Genomic DNA, 19,188 nt, shown 5'->3' on the forward strand with positions numbered 1-19,188 from the left:
AAAAATATGTATGTTCTGTATTTGGGAAAAAAGTAGATGATGTACTCTTTCCATTCCTTTACTATTTGGAGGATATTAAAACAGAAACTACTGAAATTTAGACATTTGCAACCTGTTAACTTGCAGCCAAGAGTTTTAGATGAGCTGGCTGAAGAGTTTGTTGGACAATTAATGTTGATTTTTCAATACACATTGGAGTACTGGGGAAGTTCCAGAAGACTGGAAGAAAGCTAATGTTATGCCCATTATTTAAAAGATAAACTGGATTGTAATTATAGGCCTGTCAGTCTAACATTGATCATGGACAAGAAAATGGTGGCTGATACAGGAGTNTATTGTCCTTAACTCTGCTGGCCATAGATTTCTTTTTGTATCCCTCTGCTTCTAATCAATTTCCTACAATTCCTAATTTATATTCATTACTATCAACTTCCCCTTTCATCTATCTGTTATATAACTTTTAACTTTTTTACAGTTGCCTTTACTTTCCCTCTAATCCAGGTAGACTTTTTTTAAACCAGCCCAGCCTTCTTTGTAAATTGTGGGATTATGGCTTTTTGGGAAGTAGTAAGGTGTTCTTAAATGATTCCCAATTATCATTCACATTTTTCTGATTAAATTCTTCCTCCTACCTGATTTGGGTCTTCACTGTTGTCAGCTTTGGGAAACTTGCCCTATTAAAATACCAAGTATATATATTTTACTGGTCTAGGCTTTATTCTGTTTGCACATTATAAATGTGATCAAGTCATGATACCTTGTACCTAAACTATCATTAATTTTTAGTTAGGACAAGGACTAAAAAAGAATTATCCTATGTTGGCTGCAACATTGTGAATTAGGAAATGGTCATCTATAAAGTTCAGAATTTCCAAGGATACTTTTAGTACTGGCAGTATGAGACTCCAGCATATGTCATTCATATTGAAGTCCTCCATGATCACACAGCTTTTTTCCCCCTGCACATTACAGATAGGTGCATAAGAAGCCGGTCATCCTGTTCCTTAGTGTGATTTGGTAGTCTGTAGCACTCACCAACTAATACCCAATCTTCTGCTTTATCTATTAGGACATTGATCCATAAGCATTAGAGATTATTTTCTTCAGAGTTATCAGTGACTCCAAAATAGGTAATGCCAGTTTGTAGACTGTAAATATGTCAGGAATACATCTTTGAGGCAACCTCTTAGCAACTTCTTTCTTCAGGCAAGGATTCTTTTACTGGACTCCTCTTCATTTTCCAAGCCTTTAGATGTTCTAGCTTCTTCAGTAGGAGCACCAGATGACTTGAGCACTGGTACTTGCGTTGGTTTTATATGCCTTCCAGACTACTAGTTCTGCCCCATACTCTATTGTATTTTATTTCCATGGTGAATGCTGGTCTGACCAATAATTACCTTGAATCCAGCCTCTTCAGCTACTAGCCATCATAAGTAAACAAAGAAAGGAGAAAATGAAATCACCATGTTAAAGTGTTTTTCCACTTGATACATGCTTTTGTTCAAAGATATATTGAAAGGACACTGTTATACAAAGGCCCACATACTGCAGTGACTGACACCTTATGAATGCATAAAACAGATCATAATATAATCTTTTCAGGGGAAAAAATGCCTTGAAAGCTGCCTAGCATTTCACATTTTTTGTAAACTATTTGCTTGAAGAAAAAAATGCAATTTTTAAACCTATTTCTTTCTTAATTATGAAAGATTTTTGACAGTGGGATTGGAGGATTACATCAACCATCTGTTCTTAAATGAAGTGAAGTGTTGAAAAGAGTTGAGACCCACACAGTGTAGCTAGAGATCACTTTTCATTCCACCCCAAAAAACTGAATAAATCAGGTCTTTTTTTTCCTCTCTCTCTCTCTCTCTCTCTCTCTCTCTTTTTAAAGAAAAACTCTGGTTATCTTGTCCTGCATAATATATTACATCCATAGTTTCAAAAAACTAAAGTAATATAATTAAAGGTTTTCAATTACTGAATATTTTTTCTAATTGAATAAGAAATTGTTGATACTTTTAAAATTGTTTCAATATATTAAAGATACAATTCCCAAATAAAATAATACATTACTGAAAGTCTGACATGTAACAAATGATACACAGGCTATGCTGGAGTTCAAATAAACATAATGTGTTCCCTGTATATGCCTTGCTATCATTTTTAAGACAGCAGATAATAAAGAAATGAGGAAGAATTGTATAATTCAGTGAGCAAACTACAACTAAGGAATGTGTGGGAGAAGTTCAGATTCTTGAACCTCTTGACAATTCCTATTTAAATTGCTTTAAGATGCAAAATTGGAAGAAAAAAAAAGTCTCAAGTACCCCATGACTTATAAAGGGCATGGAATGTCTTGCATATCTGCTTGAGGCAGATGAGACTCAGAAATTATATTTCCCCAATCTTGCTGCTAGTGAAGCTAAGAAACAAATTTAGGGCTAGGGGATGAATCCTGCTCCCTGTGAATCCAACAGAAACTCGCCATTCATTTCTATGGAAGCAGTATTGGGCCTGTAGGTGCAATTTGTTTGACTATTTTCTATTCAGTAATTTTTAATGAAGTAACTGAATTAGGCATAACTTGGTGCATCTTTAATGTGGTTATGATGAATATATTTTATATGATTAAAAATTATAAAACTGTGTGGCCTTAAATATTGTCTTAAAAGATTTGTCAGCTACAGAGCCTTGGGAAAGGCGCTTATGTGAGTGACTGTTCTAAAAGGCATTTTCTTTGTTCAATCTGCAATCCAAATATATTAATAATGTAGTATTGTTTTTCTTAACTTATTTTTAAAACATGCTCATTAAAAGTTCTTGAGTAAAGTAAAGCTACTATATTATATTATGTATGCACGTGTGTGCATGACCAAATTTTGATCTGTTTTAAATTTTTAAACATTTAAAATCTGTAAACTGAGACATTCCATTCACTTTGGTTATAGAATAATCCCTTCTTACAAAGGCTGAAAGATGGTCTTGTGGTTAAATGATGGGATTGGAACTCAAGTCTCTGTTCAATTCTTGGCTTTGTTACAAACTTAAAGTGTGACCTCGGACAAGTCATATGCCTCTTTCTTGTGCCTCTATTCCCCATTTAGAATAAGGGAATAATACTTTCCTACATTAAGAGGTTGGGGTAAGGAGAAATTCTTGTCTGTGAGGTGCTCACTGAAGTCCATATGTATATATAGTAAGATGCAAATATATTTGGATTATCTGGAGCAGCTTCACAACAAGTAGCCCAATAATATTTGAGACCTTCCTCATAAGTTTAGAACACATGATAAAACCAACCACCCCAAGTTCCTCAACTCACATTCCGGGAGATAGAGATCAGTTTTGCACCATCTCCCAGAGTGTAACAGAAGTGAATTATATTAGATCAAGCTGAAGACGTAAGCTCCAGATGGGAGGATCCCTCCCAGAGAATGCCCTGCTATCAGCTCTGCTCACCTTTAAATTAGGAGACTAATATAGTATCTCTCCTATGATTGTAATTGCCATGGAATTGCACAAGGACTATAGTGTCCCTGGTTCTCAGTGCCCAAACCCTTTACGGCTTTGTAGATAAAAACAAGAGCTGATTGAAAATGTCATTTTGATAAAAAGGAAAGAAGGCTTTTCTATTTTTTCACTGTTTTCCAAAAATATCATCTTATTGTCAAACCATAAAAAAGTCCAGTAGCCAGAGCAGTTGTTTAATACATTTTTCTATGCTTAGCACATAGGCTGCTTCAATATTTACTGATTTATGTTCCTGAATGAACTGAAGGTGTAGTCTAACTACATCACTTTATAATCGTCTAACATCAGTCACAAAAGCATGGACAATAGCAAGGTTCAGAACCTGAAAACAAGAGTGACAACCTTCCTGCCAAACGTATTAAAAAAACAGTCTTAGAAACTGCTGCTTCCTGGACAGCCAGGATAATTCTACCTCCTGCGTGATAAAATTCAACAACACATGTTGGATATGTTGGGTGTGCTCCCTCAAGCAAGGGCTGCATATAATCTCTACCCACTCTTCCAGTTGCTTTCTTCAACCTACAAGCATTTATCCCGGTGCCCTCTGTGTTGAGCCTTCATTCAAGCTCCAATCTCATTCAGATATCAGGTAAATCACTCAACTTTATTAGAAAGATGGAAATATAGCCGATACTGGAAGTGCTATAACTCATGTTTTCTCTCTACCCTCCTAATAGACTCTCATACATGTTTAAGAGAAGGGTTGAAACTAGAACCTTGTGGAATCCCACATAAAAGACTCCTTTGGTAGGCAAAGATCTAGCAATACATTCTAAAATCTCCACTAAATAGGAGTTAACACCCCCCAATCCTGCTAACAAGTTTATGGTTAATTTTTATTACACTTGTAGTCCCACTGAAATCAATAGAACTACCTATGCTAGTAAAGTTAAGCATTTCATAGGATTAGGACCCAAGACATCACCATAAATCCCTGCTGAGGATTGCAGATGCATCACTGAAAGCTCATGGTGAATAGTACCAAAGGCCATTGATAAAGCTAAGGAAATTAGCATGGACAGGTGATCTTCATCCTTCAGTTGATCTCCATCTTCAGCTAACACAAGTGTGGCTTATTTATAATACACTGACTTGAAACAAGACTGAATGAGGTCAAAGAAATCTGAAGTCTTTGGATAGTGCTAAGGAAGCCTCACCATAGCCTTCTGAGACAACATTCCCAAAACCAACAGGTTCATAATTCATGTGTGCATATTTTAAGTGATTCCTTAAAGAAAGCTGTCACCCTGTCCTCCAGACAGAAAACTATACCACTTTTCACCAAGTGTGGAAATGCCACTTACCACTTGGTCTACATTGATCATAAGGCCAGCAGAGATCACTGATCATCTAGTCTGCCCTCTTGCATAGTTCAGGCCATAGCATTTCACCTGGTAATTCCTGCCATAAAGGAAGAATTTATTCTTCCCTAACAGGTAAGTGACTGCATCAAGCCTAATCAAGTGTGTACTTTAAACTAGAGCATAACTCTTAGAAAAACATCCAATCATTATCAAAACTGATAACGAATTTGTCACCTGCCTGTGGGGGCTGTATACAAAACTTGCATATAGCCATCCCTCGGGGGGTGAGCACCCTGTCAGTCTAAATACTGGCTTTTCACATTGAGGGACTTATTCCTGTGAACTGGTCAGGTCCCTGAACTCCCCTTTAAATTAGTGCGATTGAGGCTCAGATCTTCACATCAGAGAGGCCATGGTTTGTCTAAGGATGTTACAAAAATTACATGGGCCAAAATCCTGCAGTCATTTGTTTCTCAAGTAACGCTTCAGTTGAAGTCAGAACGGGTGCAGCATCTGGCTGTATCAGAATATATTTATTATATATACTCATTGCTGCATAACTGCCAACTATTCCTATCCTGGTAAAACAAACTTTTTTTGACACTCACATTCCCTTCTCCGAGAGAACCTCTGGCCACAAAACTTTTGTACTGTTTTCAGAAGAGAGAAATCAGGAACTATAGTCTCATTCCCAAATAAAATACATATCTGAGGAGGGTTCCTCTGCCTGCCTCCCTCACCACCATACCCCTTCAGAAAAAAAAATCACATGCTGGGCTTCACATTTCCCTGTTTTGTTACCTCTCCTCAAACTTCAATGCACTGCAGGCAGCTCACTTTGTACCATCATTTTTCCTGAGACTGAAACCAGAATGATAAAAAAGCAGTTGGCATCAAAACAGAGAAAAGCTCCCACAAGTAGTAAACGTTGAGGAAACTGTTAACAGAGAATATTTCCAGAGCGATCTTCATTGCTTCTTCAATCTGTCAGTTGTGGGGCTATTTACAAACATAAACAGCCCATTCCTTCTGGGCCAGGGTGCAGTGCTGGATTGAGGAGGGACAGGGAGACTATCTGGTGATGATTAAAAACCACACACAAGTTATATTTGATACATTAGTAAACGTGGGAGTGAATAACCCAGGGCAGAAAGGAGCTGTGACAGCCACCCAGGGAGCAGCAAACTGGCCGTGGTGCTCTTGTTTTGTGCATGTGTTTTCCTCTTCCCGCCGCCCCCCTTTCTGTGGCAATCGCTCTCTGTGCGCCCCTCTGTCTGTCTCTCTCCGGATGGGTCTCCCCCTCAGTGGTCCCAGCCGGGCTCCCAACTCGGGAGGCTTTTGATTGGCGGCGGTGCTGACAGCAGGAGGAGCTTCGGGTAGCCGGTGCAGCCAGCTCTCTGCTATAAGCCTCTTTGCAGCTTTCTCTCTCAATCTCTCTCTGCGCGTCCCTGTAACCGAGCAGTGAAAATTCACATTGGGGATCTGCTAACAGGCACAGATGTCATGTGAAAACGCACATGCTCTGCCATTCACACAGCCCTCCTTTCTTTCTTTTTCCCCCCCGTTCCCTTTTTAAAAAAAAAAAATAGAAACTCCTTTCGCCCCCCCGTCCCCGTAACTAACAAACCAACAACCACCATCGCTCCTGCTCCTCCTCAGTCCAAGTAATCACAAAAGAAATCTTTTGGAGCTGCTAGTGGTATTTCAGAGCAAATACGGGGAGGGGAGGCGGAAAAAGAAACACGCACAATTCAAACAAGCCAGACAGACATTCCTTTTACGTCTATATACACATTATACTTTCAAAAAATAAGAATAACAACCTTGGAGGAATGATTTTCCCAGCAGAGCAGATCTACTCCGGCTGCAGCCTTCGTTCTTGCTGAGAGGGGATTTTTGTGATACAAGGTCCAAGCTGTTAGCTTCATGACTGCGCTGAGCAGGGAATCGCCAACACCATGCGAGGTAAGGGAAGAATTAGGGGAATAAGGAGGTGGGGGAGTATATTATTTTGGGGGGGGAGGTTGATTTCACAGAGCCAAGGTTTTTCTTATGTTCCTTTTTTGTGGGGGTGGGGGAGTTTGCTGCTTATGTTGCATAAAGTTTTTCAGTGATGTCTAATGTATTGTTTGTGCTATTGATTTTTCTTTCGTTTATTTATTATGGCGGTGGGTCGACTTATTTAGGTTTGTACGGGGGAACTAAAACAAGCCCAAAGTAAACAAACAATTTCGAAATGTTGGTATAGTTCACTCGGGCATCTGTTACATGTACTTCTTCTATCTGATGATTAGCAGGAGCGTAATTAAAAGAGGGAATGCAAGAGCATTTCAGTATACGGGAGGTTTCAACTGGGAGTTAGGACTCAGAAGAGTTAAGTCTCCTTAGCATGTCCCAGCTTCCATTAATAGGAAGAGATGAGGAAACAGTCCCCTGAGAGCTGTTCGGAAATGTTTAGAAATGTCTTATTTTGGTGTGCGTTGGGCAATCGTGTAGGTTCCCTCTCAGGGCGCACGCAGGTGGGTTGGGTTTGGGGTTGGAGTTTGGTTTTATTTTAGGGGGGGGGCATTTAGACGCTTTCTTCCCTGGTGTGTTGATGTGCCGCGAAGGGGAAAGGACACCGGCTGGGAGGAAGGGGGTAGTGGCTGCTAAACTTCTGGTGGGAACTTCCAGGCTCGCTTTGTTTTATTACACTCCCCCGCGCCAGCCCTGCTCAGTGTCAGCTGCCGTCACTTTGGGTCGACTGATTAAGAGAGGGTCTGGGGATGGGGGTGCAGGTCACCGGCTTCCTGAGAGTGGTTGAGGGGCTGGGCTGTCTGGAAGCACCTGCTTGGCTGCAGAGATGGGCTCTCTCCGTTGGGGGCTTTTCCAGGGCTGGCTAGGTTTCAGCTCGCCAGTGCTAGGAGTCAAGCAGACCCTTTCCTGTGTCTCCCTCCTTCCCCTGGACTTTCAGCTGACTCATTCTTCCATGGGAGAGTAGCTCCTTGCATTTTAATGGAGTCTTTGGCCTGTCTCAAAGCAAAGATCCCCCCACTTCCCTCCCCTCTCTCAGCCCTTCACAAACAGCCAGAGACTCTAGTAATAACATCTCATAAAGTGGCCCTCAGCCCTCCTTCCACCCCATCCAAACACCCCCTCAAGCCCTCCTCAGTATCCTCCAGCCCGCAGGTTACTGAGAGGAGTGAAGACCCGACCATTTACACGGGGGTGAGGGCAGAGGGGGCGTTCCGGGTGCAGGAAGCAGCGTCCCTTGCGCATCCCAGCCAGGCTGCGGGTGGCCCTGGAATCCCAGCCTAGCTGTAATCAGTAGGAGGCGCTGTGGATGCCTCTGCCCCACGTGCTCGCTGGGCCGGGAGAAGATGCTCTGTGCTGTCCTGTCCTGCCAGGGCAGGGGTAGTGGTCTGTGCTCGCAGGCCCCGTGATCCCTCGAGTCCCGCTGCCCGCCCCCGGCGCTTCCACAAAGCGGGGGAGCTGCTGCTCGGAAGGGCATCGTGCCAGGGGCGAGTGGAAGCGGCGGGGGCTGGGGGGCAAGGTGACTGAGAGCGGCTTTGCTGCAGGACGGGGTGCTGGAAGTGGGTGCGGGGTGCCGCTCCCTGGCGCCGCCCGCGTGCTGTGCTCTTGGAGGCAGGGGGACTCCAGGGAGTAGCTGCTCTTTTTGCGCGGGTTGGCGGTGGGTCGGGCAGAGCAGGCGTTTCGGGGGGGCGCGTGTGCCTGGCGACGTGCTGTGCGCTCTGATTGGTGTGGCGGGCAGGAGAAGCCAGGGGCGTGTGTGTGTGTGTGTGTGTGGTGGTGGTGGTGGTTGTGTTTCCCTGTTGGCATCTGCGTTTGTCATGTGCTCCACTGACCCACTTCTCCCGGCCCGGAAGCCAAGTACAGGGACCAGGGCAGGACCCCAGTACCTGGCAGATTACTCAGTGAAAGCTCCGCTCTCCGCCTCCTCCTTGTCTCTTTTCGTCACAACTCGTGCTCCCTCGCCCTCTCCTCGAGGCTCTAGCAGCCCCTCTTCCTCCTGGCTGCAGAGATCAGACGGTGCATCCCTCCGGAACCACCCGTTCCCTGCCGTTCTGATACTGGGCCAACAGCAGAGGGTTTACGGCCGAAACTAAGTGTGTATGTGGCGGGGGAAGGAGATCAGTGTATCCCTTCTGAATATTGATAGGAACCCGAACCAGCACTGTGTGCAAATTTCTCTCTAATCCGGCCCTGAAATTTGATGAGTGGAAACAGAGAGACGCCATCGCACCCTTACAAAACTTTTATATTATTTTTTCCAAATGCATTATGCTGGATTTTTGGAAACTAACTCATTTCCCTGGTGGTTAGCAAAGCCGTTAGATCGGGCATCCCTCTTATTTAGAGGAGAAGTGACTGTAATAGGCACCGGGAAAAAAGCAAGGCGCTAGCTGACCACATAGACAGGCTGGCAAGAATTTGCTTAACACAATTTAGCTTTAAAAACCCCACCTCTAGTCAGTGAAAGCTCTGTTATGCCCCGTCTTTTTTACATTTAATCTTTTAAAATGTGTTTCTTCTATGTCAACCTAGCAGATCATTTGCTAGTTACTGTATATTTCATGTTCGGAATGTAGCATCGTTTCTTGTTTAGGGTTTACATTTTATTTTGATTAAGGATGTAGGAGATGGCGGAGGGTGTATGAGGTGGGAATAAGCTCTTCAGTGACTCTCTACATTAGTAAACAGTCTGGGAAAACAATCTCCTCTCCCCATCTCTCCCCCCACCAGCTTCCTCTGTTGTAACTGAACAGCGGCTCATCAGGGTCCTTAAGAGGTTGTAACATTAATGAGAGAGTTGCCTCCAGTGTTTCTTCCACATGCTGTATGGTAAATAATGTAAAAACAAAATCCTTTGCAGTGTTGTTGTAGCTGTGCTGTTCCCAGGATATGAGAGAGACGAGGTAGGTGAGGGTAATACCTTTCATTGGACCAATTTCTGTTGGTGGAAGGTTTAAACTTCCCAGCTAAAGTACGCTTCCACCACCAGAAGTTAGTCCAATAAAAGACATTACCACACCCACCTTGTCTCTAAACAAAATCCTGTCATTGCCTAAAAGAAATCAGTTTATTTGGTAGAACAAAGGAATGTGCTGTCTCCATCCCTTGTACTTTCCCCAGGAGATCGGAGACCCCTAATGTTAGAGGTATCAGACTGAGTGAGTGGTTCATGGGAATGGAGAAGTGGTGAAGACGTGTCAGCAAACTTTGCAATGCCTGTAGCAGCATTTCCCACTGGTCTGCAGCAGGATAGCCGCGTTTCCCCCATCAAATTCTGTCAGCTTGACAGAGGATTGCCAAACCAATCCTCTTCCCACTAAAGGGAATAAGATAGAGTCCTAATGTGTGTATTTTAAATACATTTTATTCAATACTTTAAAATACGATGGTAGAGCACCAAACCCGCCCCCACAATCTATTGTTACGCGAAAGAACGTTACCCAAAGAGTATTTTCAATCGAATATATATAAGGGCGAAAAGAGATGTAATCTAGTGTGGATTTAAGGTATTTGTTTAGCTCAGTTGTTCGTTAACAATATCAATCCCATTCCATGTTCAGCTTTGTTAATAAATGTTTATTTAATGAATAGATTACTTACTTTAGGAAATTAAAATAATATTGCAGGACTGTAAAGCATGCGTTTGCAGCTTCTTGTGAAGGACATATTCTTTTATTTAAGATGAATTTATTTTGGTTCACTGTTATTTTTTTTAGAAGAGAGAGCACCGTCTTTAACACAAGATCGTCAAACTTTCCCTGGCGATTTGCGGTCCTACAGCATTCCCTTTAGAGTATTAAGTCTGCGATGCATGCATGCTTTTCTAAAATTTCCCAGACTAAACATTTTCACCGAATGCCCCAAACTTGCAGCACCAATTTGGAACAGCACCTCCATATTTGCAGAATTATAGTCTGGGAGTCTCAGTCAGTCCATATCCATAAAAGTACATCCGTGTTAAAGTCACACTTAAGCAGTTATGTAACTACCTTACAGACATTGGTAATCTGATACAGAAAATTATTTCTTCGAGTGCTTACAATTTTAGTTTAAGTCATTTTAAGAATACTCAATAACGCTGATTTATTGCTGAAGAATATTATGGAACAGAAGCTGAAATGTAAACATCTTTGTACTTTAGTCACTGTAGTTGTCATCTTTAGTCCATCTCTCTCTTTTTAAATATAAATCTCAGTAAGTATAGAATACCTAGTTTGGGAATTTATAAGGGGAAAAGGCTGAAAACTGCTAGATGAATAATGGTGATGTTACCTTTATAAGGATGTACAATATATAGGAGTAAGAATCACGTGAGACATTTGAACTGAAGAAGCGTTGATTTTTAGATCAGAGATAAGAACACATATTTTTCTTAGTAAAAGAGGCTTTATGTGCACTATTCTAAAAGCAAAGTAGTGTTTGGATTAAAAAAGAAACTACAAAAACACTTGGTTTGTTTTCTGGATATTTTAAATTTGATTTATAATATAATTAGGCAAATTATGAACATTAGTGCATTTTGGTCTTGTATTCTAGCACAACTGAGACTCAGTATAGAGAACTAACAACTGGCTAAAAGCCATGCCAAGTCACAGCTAATTTTACCTCAAGTACTTACAAACACCAAGATTATGATCACAGTTAGTCATTTTGTGAAAATTACATTTAAACAGTGTTGCAAAGCACAACATTTGTTAATAAGTAATATTTAAATTCTCAATTGGTATCTCAGCAAAAAGTTAAATCTAGTATATTTCAAAGAAAAAACCCTCAAAACTCTAGAGTTTAGGTACTTTTCCAGGTTTTGTTGTATGATTTACTTTTTTTATTAGTTTCAGGACTGGGCTGTGAAATACTACATTACTTTATACAGTTATTCTATTTTCACAGTTTCACTGAAATATTCATAAGCAATTAGGAAGGTGTGAATTAAACAAATCCAATCTTCAGTGTTATTGAGGGAGTGTATTAATTAGCATGTAAAAAGTGTCTGGACAACTGAAAAGCATCAATTTCCTTAAATTTAATAGATGGATGCAGGTAATTTTATAATTGTATTAAGGTAAAGAAAATAATTTTCTTTAATTACCCCAAATCATGTGTCTCTGGAATATGATCAAAATTAATTTTGGAAAGAATGACAAAATGCAATCCTAATTAATTGACATGAATATCTACATAAATGTAATAGTGTATTACCTATGCAAGTATCAATGGTAGCGCAAACTACTATTCATTTTAATGAGTAGGACCAGACCCCGACAGAACTGAAACCTATATTTGAGCTGGTCACAATGTGTTTAATCCTTCAACTCTTACTTAGATAAGTAGTTCTGACTCATATGAGTAACATTCATTGCCTTCAATAGGGTTACTTGCATGAGAAAGAACCATTTACACCAGTAAGAGTTTGCAAGATTAGGCCTTAGCAGAACACAATTTGGCTTTACTGATAAAAGTTTTGATAATTTTCAATAAACACTTAGATATGATGAGACCATACCAAATGGTAAAATATTACTCTTCTTTTTTCATAAAAAATGCAAATGTTAATGTTGATAGGTAATGACATCCCTCTAGTTAAATTATCATAAGCAGAAATCAAAATTGAAAATTGAAAGGTTATTTTGATTTTTAAACCATTTACTAATTCCACATGATGTCACATATGTATGTTTCTTTGCAAAAACAATAGTGTTTATATTAGATTGTACAAATGGAAGTGCTGTATTTCAAATTAATATAGAATCAGATTTCTGTCATAATTAATTTCTGAAACATTTGTACATCCAGATTGGTAAAGATTTTTGTATTTCCTAACTTTGTTTTATGAACAAACTGTTTTTGGTGAATATTTCTCCAGTAATCAGCAATCTCATACTTAATTTAAAATGTATATTAAAAAGTATGGACTACACAGGACTGTGAAAATATAGAGTATATAGGACAGTGGAAATCCATTCTTCTCTGTTTTGGGAAGTGCATAGCACAATGTGGGTGCTACCAGAAATAAATACATTGAAAAGTAATCATCATCATCATAATATGACAACTGAATTTCCTATTTTGGAAATATTGGTCCTGATCCTGCAACTTTTGTTCAAACTAGTTGTCCTTACACAAGAAGCACCACTGAATGCAGTGTTTTGAAGCTTTGTGTTTGATAGTAAAATATATCACTAATCTTAGGAGCGAGGAGGGAAATATGTAAGAGGGAAAACAATCACTTCACAGGAGTTACAACTCAAAATTCCTATTATAAAACACATTCCCATGCTAAGCAGAAAGTCTTGGGGTTGGCATAGGAATCAAACACTATATGACATTGACATGTGCCTATTAAGAAATGTATGGATGAAATATATCTTTGATAATACACAGTCGCAGTAACTACAATTTGCCATAATATGTGTGCTAGTTATCTAATGCTGGAAAACAAAATCAAAAGAGAGAATCCCAGGCTGCCCAATAAATCATTTATTTTTTTTCTGTTTCAAGTGAAACAATGAATTCACAGAAGACAAGACTTGTGCTATGAAATTGAAGGATGTCTGCTTTGTAGCTAAAGACAAAGGAAGTACACAGGAATAAATATTGATTGAACTAATCATCAGATGAATAGAAATGAGCTTTACCAGTGCACCAATATAATAGGTTATGTTAACTAGCCCTTTCGTAGCCCATATGCTGCCCTTTCAACCCATGACCCTATCCATTCAGCTCTTAATGAGGGAAACCACAGGTGTTATAACGGCATTTATGGTAAATCATGCTAAATATAATAGTTGTATAAATAACTAACAGTAGAGTAGTTACATGAACTCTAAAGGAAACCTAAAAAGTGAATCAAAGGAAACATTGTAAAAATGTTAATTGAAACATAACAATAGAATCAGAGAGAGAATAATAATTAGCAGTATTTATACAATGTTTTACTATTTTAAGGTGCTGTTCTAAACATTAATTACTGTAGGACATAAATCTATTTAATCAACATTATATGTTTTAAACTAAATTTGTGTTTTGACTGGATGAATTTATATTTAAAATCAGTTCCTCCAGACTAGTTTTAATAGCTTTAAGAATTTAGTCCAGTTGGGGATTTCCTTAATGGTTTTTATATATGAACTATAAAAGTCACTATTATTCTGTATGTTTTAATATACAGTACATCATAGTAAGTCCCAGTTTTGTTACATCCTACCTACTCTGTGTTCAGCCCTAGCCAAGTTAATGGAGCTGCTTAAGTTAGATACCATACAATGTGAGTAACAGTGGCAGAATCAGGCCTGTAGTATTTTGGAGACTATCATTTTACTGTTTTATTTCTAATATTATTCTCATAAACATATTGAAAACTCCCACTAATTTCAACAGAAGTTTTCAAATAGGATTAAGTATCAAATATGACACTCAGTTCCTGATCCTGCAGAACCTCACTCACTTAGTTTTTACACATTTAAGTAATATCTGGGAGTAAGGAGAGCAGAGTTTGGCCCTGTGTGTTTTTTCCTTCCTTTTTCATTGAGGCCTACTTTTTTTTAATAGAGCAGAAACACACATACTGTGCTTTACTTTGCCAGAAACATATTTCTGAAAATTTATGCAAACAGAATGACAGCTGTTTCTCTGCTTCCAATACAAGTATATAGGCTAATTCAGTTTGACATAAATGTGTTTATTGTGGTGTTAATGATGAATTATTTTGATGAATTGGCAATTATTATGTATCTAACAACTTTTAAGGAAGGACATCAGTGAATTTCATGTAGCATCCAAAATCTAAATATTAAAAAAAAAACAAAAAACATTAGTTATCTCTGTCTATATCACAGACATTTCAAACAATGTATTCAATAAAGAGTGAACATCAAACAATTGTGGTTTTTTGTTAGATGAACTCATTTTGATAGAGAGATGATTGTTTTATACTGTCTGGGCCAAATCTTGTTATCTTGGACTTTGCTTTTGTGAGTAACCCTGTTGGAATCAAGGGACTGCTCACCTGAGCAAGAAAGCTGCATTTGACACTGTGTACTGTATACCCAGTGAAAACCAGCAGTCTGGGATTGTAAGAAATGTGAAAGACTATAAAGGTTTAGAGGGAATCAAAGTTATAAGAAGCATGTTGTGATAACAAAGCTTGTTGCATTGAGGTTTTAAGCAAAATCACCTTCAAGCCTCAATCTGTACAGTACTCTTTGAAAATGAAATACAGTTGGTAGCTTTCCAGAACAATAGAAGCTGTCAAAAGCACCACATTTTTTCAGAAGAGCTAATGTTAAAATTTCAAGTATGCCATTCTAAAGTAGTGCATTCTGATCTCCAGGATGTACATAAATAAAAAGTTAGTGGATTTAAATATTTTATTATTATTATTATTTTCTCTAAATGCACTAACTGATCGCCACATTACAGATTGTGTATGTATTCAGCTTGGCCAAATTAACCTCTCCTAATACCAACATTTCTTTGAACATAATATTAAAGCTGAAAAATATTATAGGTAGTTACAGAAGTGTAAGTGTGGCTAAAAAGCATTATAGTTTTGTAGCTGATTAATGTATACTGCAAAATGAATGTTTTAAACGTACCCTGGGCGAATGTTAAGTGTCTCTGCCAGGCTGCATGTGTGTTTGAAGAGAGCTCACCACAGCTAACAGCTTCCTTTTGGTTATCCATGACCAACTAGAAGGCTTCCTAAACTTGCTTGTCTAGAAACTGTTCTCTTTGAGATTCTGTTATCTGAAATGTCAATTCACAGGAGCCAAAATTGAACTATATTCTTTAGAATATAGCATTTGCAAATGTTAATACAGCCTATATCCTTCCCCCCCCCACCCTTTGTTTTGGCCAGGCCGCTTCGCAACCCCGCAGCGGACCCAAAGCCACGAAAGCGGCCCAATAGACTGCACAACCTTATTAGGGCATAGTGCTTATCACAGGAAACTTATGAGGGACGTGTCCCTAGTGTTACCACACAAAAAAACTGTTTCTGCAGTTTCCGTATTGTACTGTTCTTCCTAATGAGGGGAAGACAGTGGGGCACTAAAAACCCAATCAATGCGTACCACATTTACTTCTAAAAACTATATACTTAGTCGCCCCTGTATAGCAATTAGAGGTGTCCCGAAAAACGAACCTACGTCACAGCCAGTCCAGGTCTGATCAACTTGGGCTTGACCCTCCCGCTCCCAAATTCAGCCTGAGCGTGTGTCGTATAGCCGGCTCGAACTCATTATGTATATGCTCTCCCATCTGGCTGTTATCTGCATGGTTGTAAGTAATTAGTTAACTATCGTTGCTTTGTTTGTGGTTACTTTGCTTGTTACCCCATACTGTGGTTAGACAGAAAAAGGCCTCAATTGTTAATGTGTTTCCTTTCCCTTATCTTGTGTTTTAAAGTTAGTTACATAATAATTGCAAGTGTTACAAATTTAGTTACATAGTAATTATAGTTGTTTAAAATCTGTTACATAGTATAGTAGCAAGTTAATAAGAATTCATAAAATTAACATTTTATTATAATTATCATCATATAATAAAATTGAGTTGTATCTATTCCCCCTCGTCCTGGGTCATTCAGCTTAGCCCTTCACCGAGAACCCTTAAAGGCCGAACGGCCCTTTTGGGCCGAACAGCAAACAAGTTATGCATTCTCATTGCATTTCATTCCTCGCCACTTTAGGGTGTCTTTGTATTCTAAAAGTTTCCTTACTCTTATGAGTAAGATGTTTTCTGAATTTTGTTGAGTGAAGGTGTTTGCAGGGGTGCAGCAGAAGAAAAAAATAGATCAAAAGAAGTCATTAAATTACAGTTCAGTGTACTGTCAAAATAATGAGCTGTCGAGAGGGTAGCATATATTTTGGAATAGGTTGATCTTGATCTCAAATGAAATTATAGTTCTACTAAAATAAATCTCAAGTGATAAAAATGGGGGAAAAAAGGCTGCTTACAGATAAGTAACACTTAACCACCCAAAGCATTCATAACACAATAGGAGATAAAGTGGGCTATGCCTCTTTGAACAATGAAATGATTAAGATAAATGTGTGACTTGGATTGTCAGTGGAATGAGAGAGGAAGACTTGTTTTATGTGAGTTAAACATGTTGCAGAATAGAATTTGAGCTTGAATAATGAGTGTTTTCAGATAACATGGATTCTGGTGTTCAAAGGTACTTATTTTGAGAAAAGTGGAAGATGCCAGGCCAGGGGGCCCAATTCTACTTCCACTGCAATAAGTGACAAAATCCCATTTATTCAAAGGGATTAAGGCTAGGCCTTTAACTAGTATAGTGAAAACAGCATCAGAAGATGAGCATGAAAAGAATTACAACCCACTTTTTAACAGGCTCACTTAGGAAAGGGATGACTGTCTATACTGTATATGAACAACAGTAACTATGTCAACATGTTGTTTTAAGGATAACATAAGGATAAGGAGGATTTCAGCTAAATTATAATAAAGAGACATTTGTCTTTTGGTCTTCCGTTTTATGGAAATGTGCCCGGTTTTATTAAGTGAAAAACTTCTAGCTGGGTCTTTTTAATTTAAGAGACTGTGAGAGAAGTATAACTATTCTTTAGAAAACTTCATGCAGCACTTCCAGTGTTGGTTTCCTTGATCACTTCTTAGTGCTGATTTTGTTTGCCACAAGATGTTTGGAAAATGAAACTTTACAAATCAGGTCTTAACTATATAATCTAGACATAGTTAAAAGGATACTTGTGATATTTTCTTTCATTGATAGCTGTCTGGGAGAGAAATAAAACAGTGGTACTTGTTTCTAGTTGCTCATAATCGACTATGAAAAACCAACCTGACAACAGCATGTATATTTTTTTACAATATAATTATGTACTAGAATATGCTTGGTATTAATTTAAACTGCTGCAAATTTTAATTATAAGTTTTGGGGAAAAAAGCCAGATTTTCATATCTTTACCCAAATACAGGGGAATCAAGAATGAGCAACTGTGGTAGTCTGGTAGCACAGAGAACCAATGACACCAGAGAAAAACATTAGGTAACGGGGGGGGGGGGAGCACAGTGCTTTTCTAGGGTCATATTTTTATAAAGAAAAGGGAACCTGTCTTTGGAGCAAGTCTTATTGATGATCAAATATAACTTATTTTAACATGCTTAGGAATATATAAGGTAGCGATCATTATCCTGTCTGGGTATGCTTGAAAAAATATTTAACTACCATTAACGATTGCCATCGACTAACTGCAAACCAGTCTTCTCCCATTATGATTAATTCCACTTTGCCAACAAAAATATACACGGTCAAAGAATAACTACTCCATTCAAAATACAGAAAGCCAAAATAACAAAACAAACAAGCAAACAAAAATCCAAACAGATGGGTCCAAATAATAAATTATATTGCACCACGAGTTTTTAAGAAGAAATATCAGTTGAGATCAGTGGAGAGCTTTTGTAATAATTGGGCTTGCAAATTTACTCAAATTGTAAGATCATCTGTAAAAAGTATGTAAACATTTATAAAATGTTACAATAACCTACAATAGCTAAAGTTAATTTTAAAAAGTACAAAAAGGACTAAATTAGTCTAAACAAAATAGCCTACTAGTATAACTCCAAAACAATGTTAAAGTTATGCTTAATGAACAAGAAAAGTGTAAAACTAAAAATCAGTAAACCCAAATTAGTGTGTCAGAAACGAAGCCTAATTGGTAAACAACAAAATTAAGAGCTGGGCTGTTTTGGCCACCAATCCCCTTGTGGGGCCTTAGAAAAAAATTAGCGGCTGAAGCAAGCTTCACCCATCATGGCTGCCACCTCTAACCTCTCCTGGGACACTGGGCCTTCATCATCCTGATCCTGAGAGAGATTCTTTCCAGACCAGGCTAAGGGAGGAACCCAGATAATATCACCACTCTGCTAGCTCCTGCTAAATCCCAAACACCACCTGAAGTTAAAATCCAATCCTGTTTCACAATAATAGCAATGATACTAGCCCATGTCACTAACCCCAAAAAGACAGTTATTACCATCTTTAATACAATCTAAAACCCGACAGACATGGTTTGTTTGTTTTTCCCGTCTAAAAACTCTCTCCTGCTAAAGGGAAAGAGAACAAGTAATGTTATTACAATGAAAATTACAATGAAAACCGTATTTAATGCTTTATATTTCAAATGCTTTAGCTGTTTTTCCTTTCTTTATCTTTAACAAAAAGTTAAAGATTTTTAATATTGTATTTGCCTTAATATGAAGCAGGCTGAAGTCTCTGTATAACAAACCCCAAACTTTATTAATGGTGTTTAATGTTCATTAGTGACTAAGTTACGTTGACGCCATTAGCCCA

The 19,188-nt window shown here is 38.7% G+C and overlaps 1 protein-coding gene across 2 annotated transcripts in view; it reads left to right on the forward strand.

The window, feature by feature from the left end:
* The first annotated feature begins 6,731 nt into the window (after positions 1-6,731).
* RORB (RAR related orphan receptor B) overlaps positions 6,732-19,188 on the forward strand; it is a 209,425-nt gene continuing 196,968 nt past the window's right edge. For both annotated transcript variants that reach the window (XM_034773310.1, XM_034773311.1), the window contains exon 1: positions 6,732-6,803. In XM_034773310.1, coding sequence (XP_034629201.1) covers positions 6,797-6,803 — 7 coding nt within the window. In that variant the 5' untranslated portion in view covers positions 6,732-6,796. The remainder of the gene's footprint in view (positions 6,804-19,188) is intronic.

Source organism: Trachemys scripta, chromosome 6 (assembly GCF_013100865.1).
Source record: "Trachemys scripta elegans isolate TJP31775 chromosome 6, CAS_Tse_1.0, whole genome shotgun sequence".
Taxonomy (NCBI): Eukaryota; Metazoa; Chordata; order Testudines; family Emydidae; genus Trachemys; species Trachemys scripta.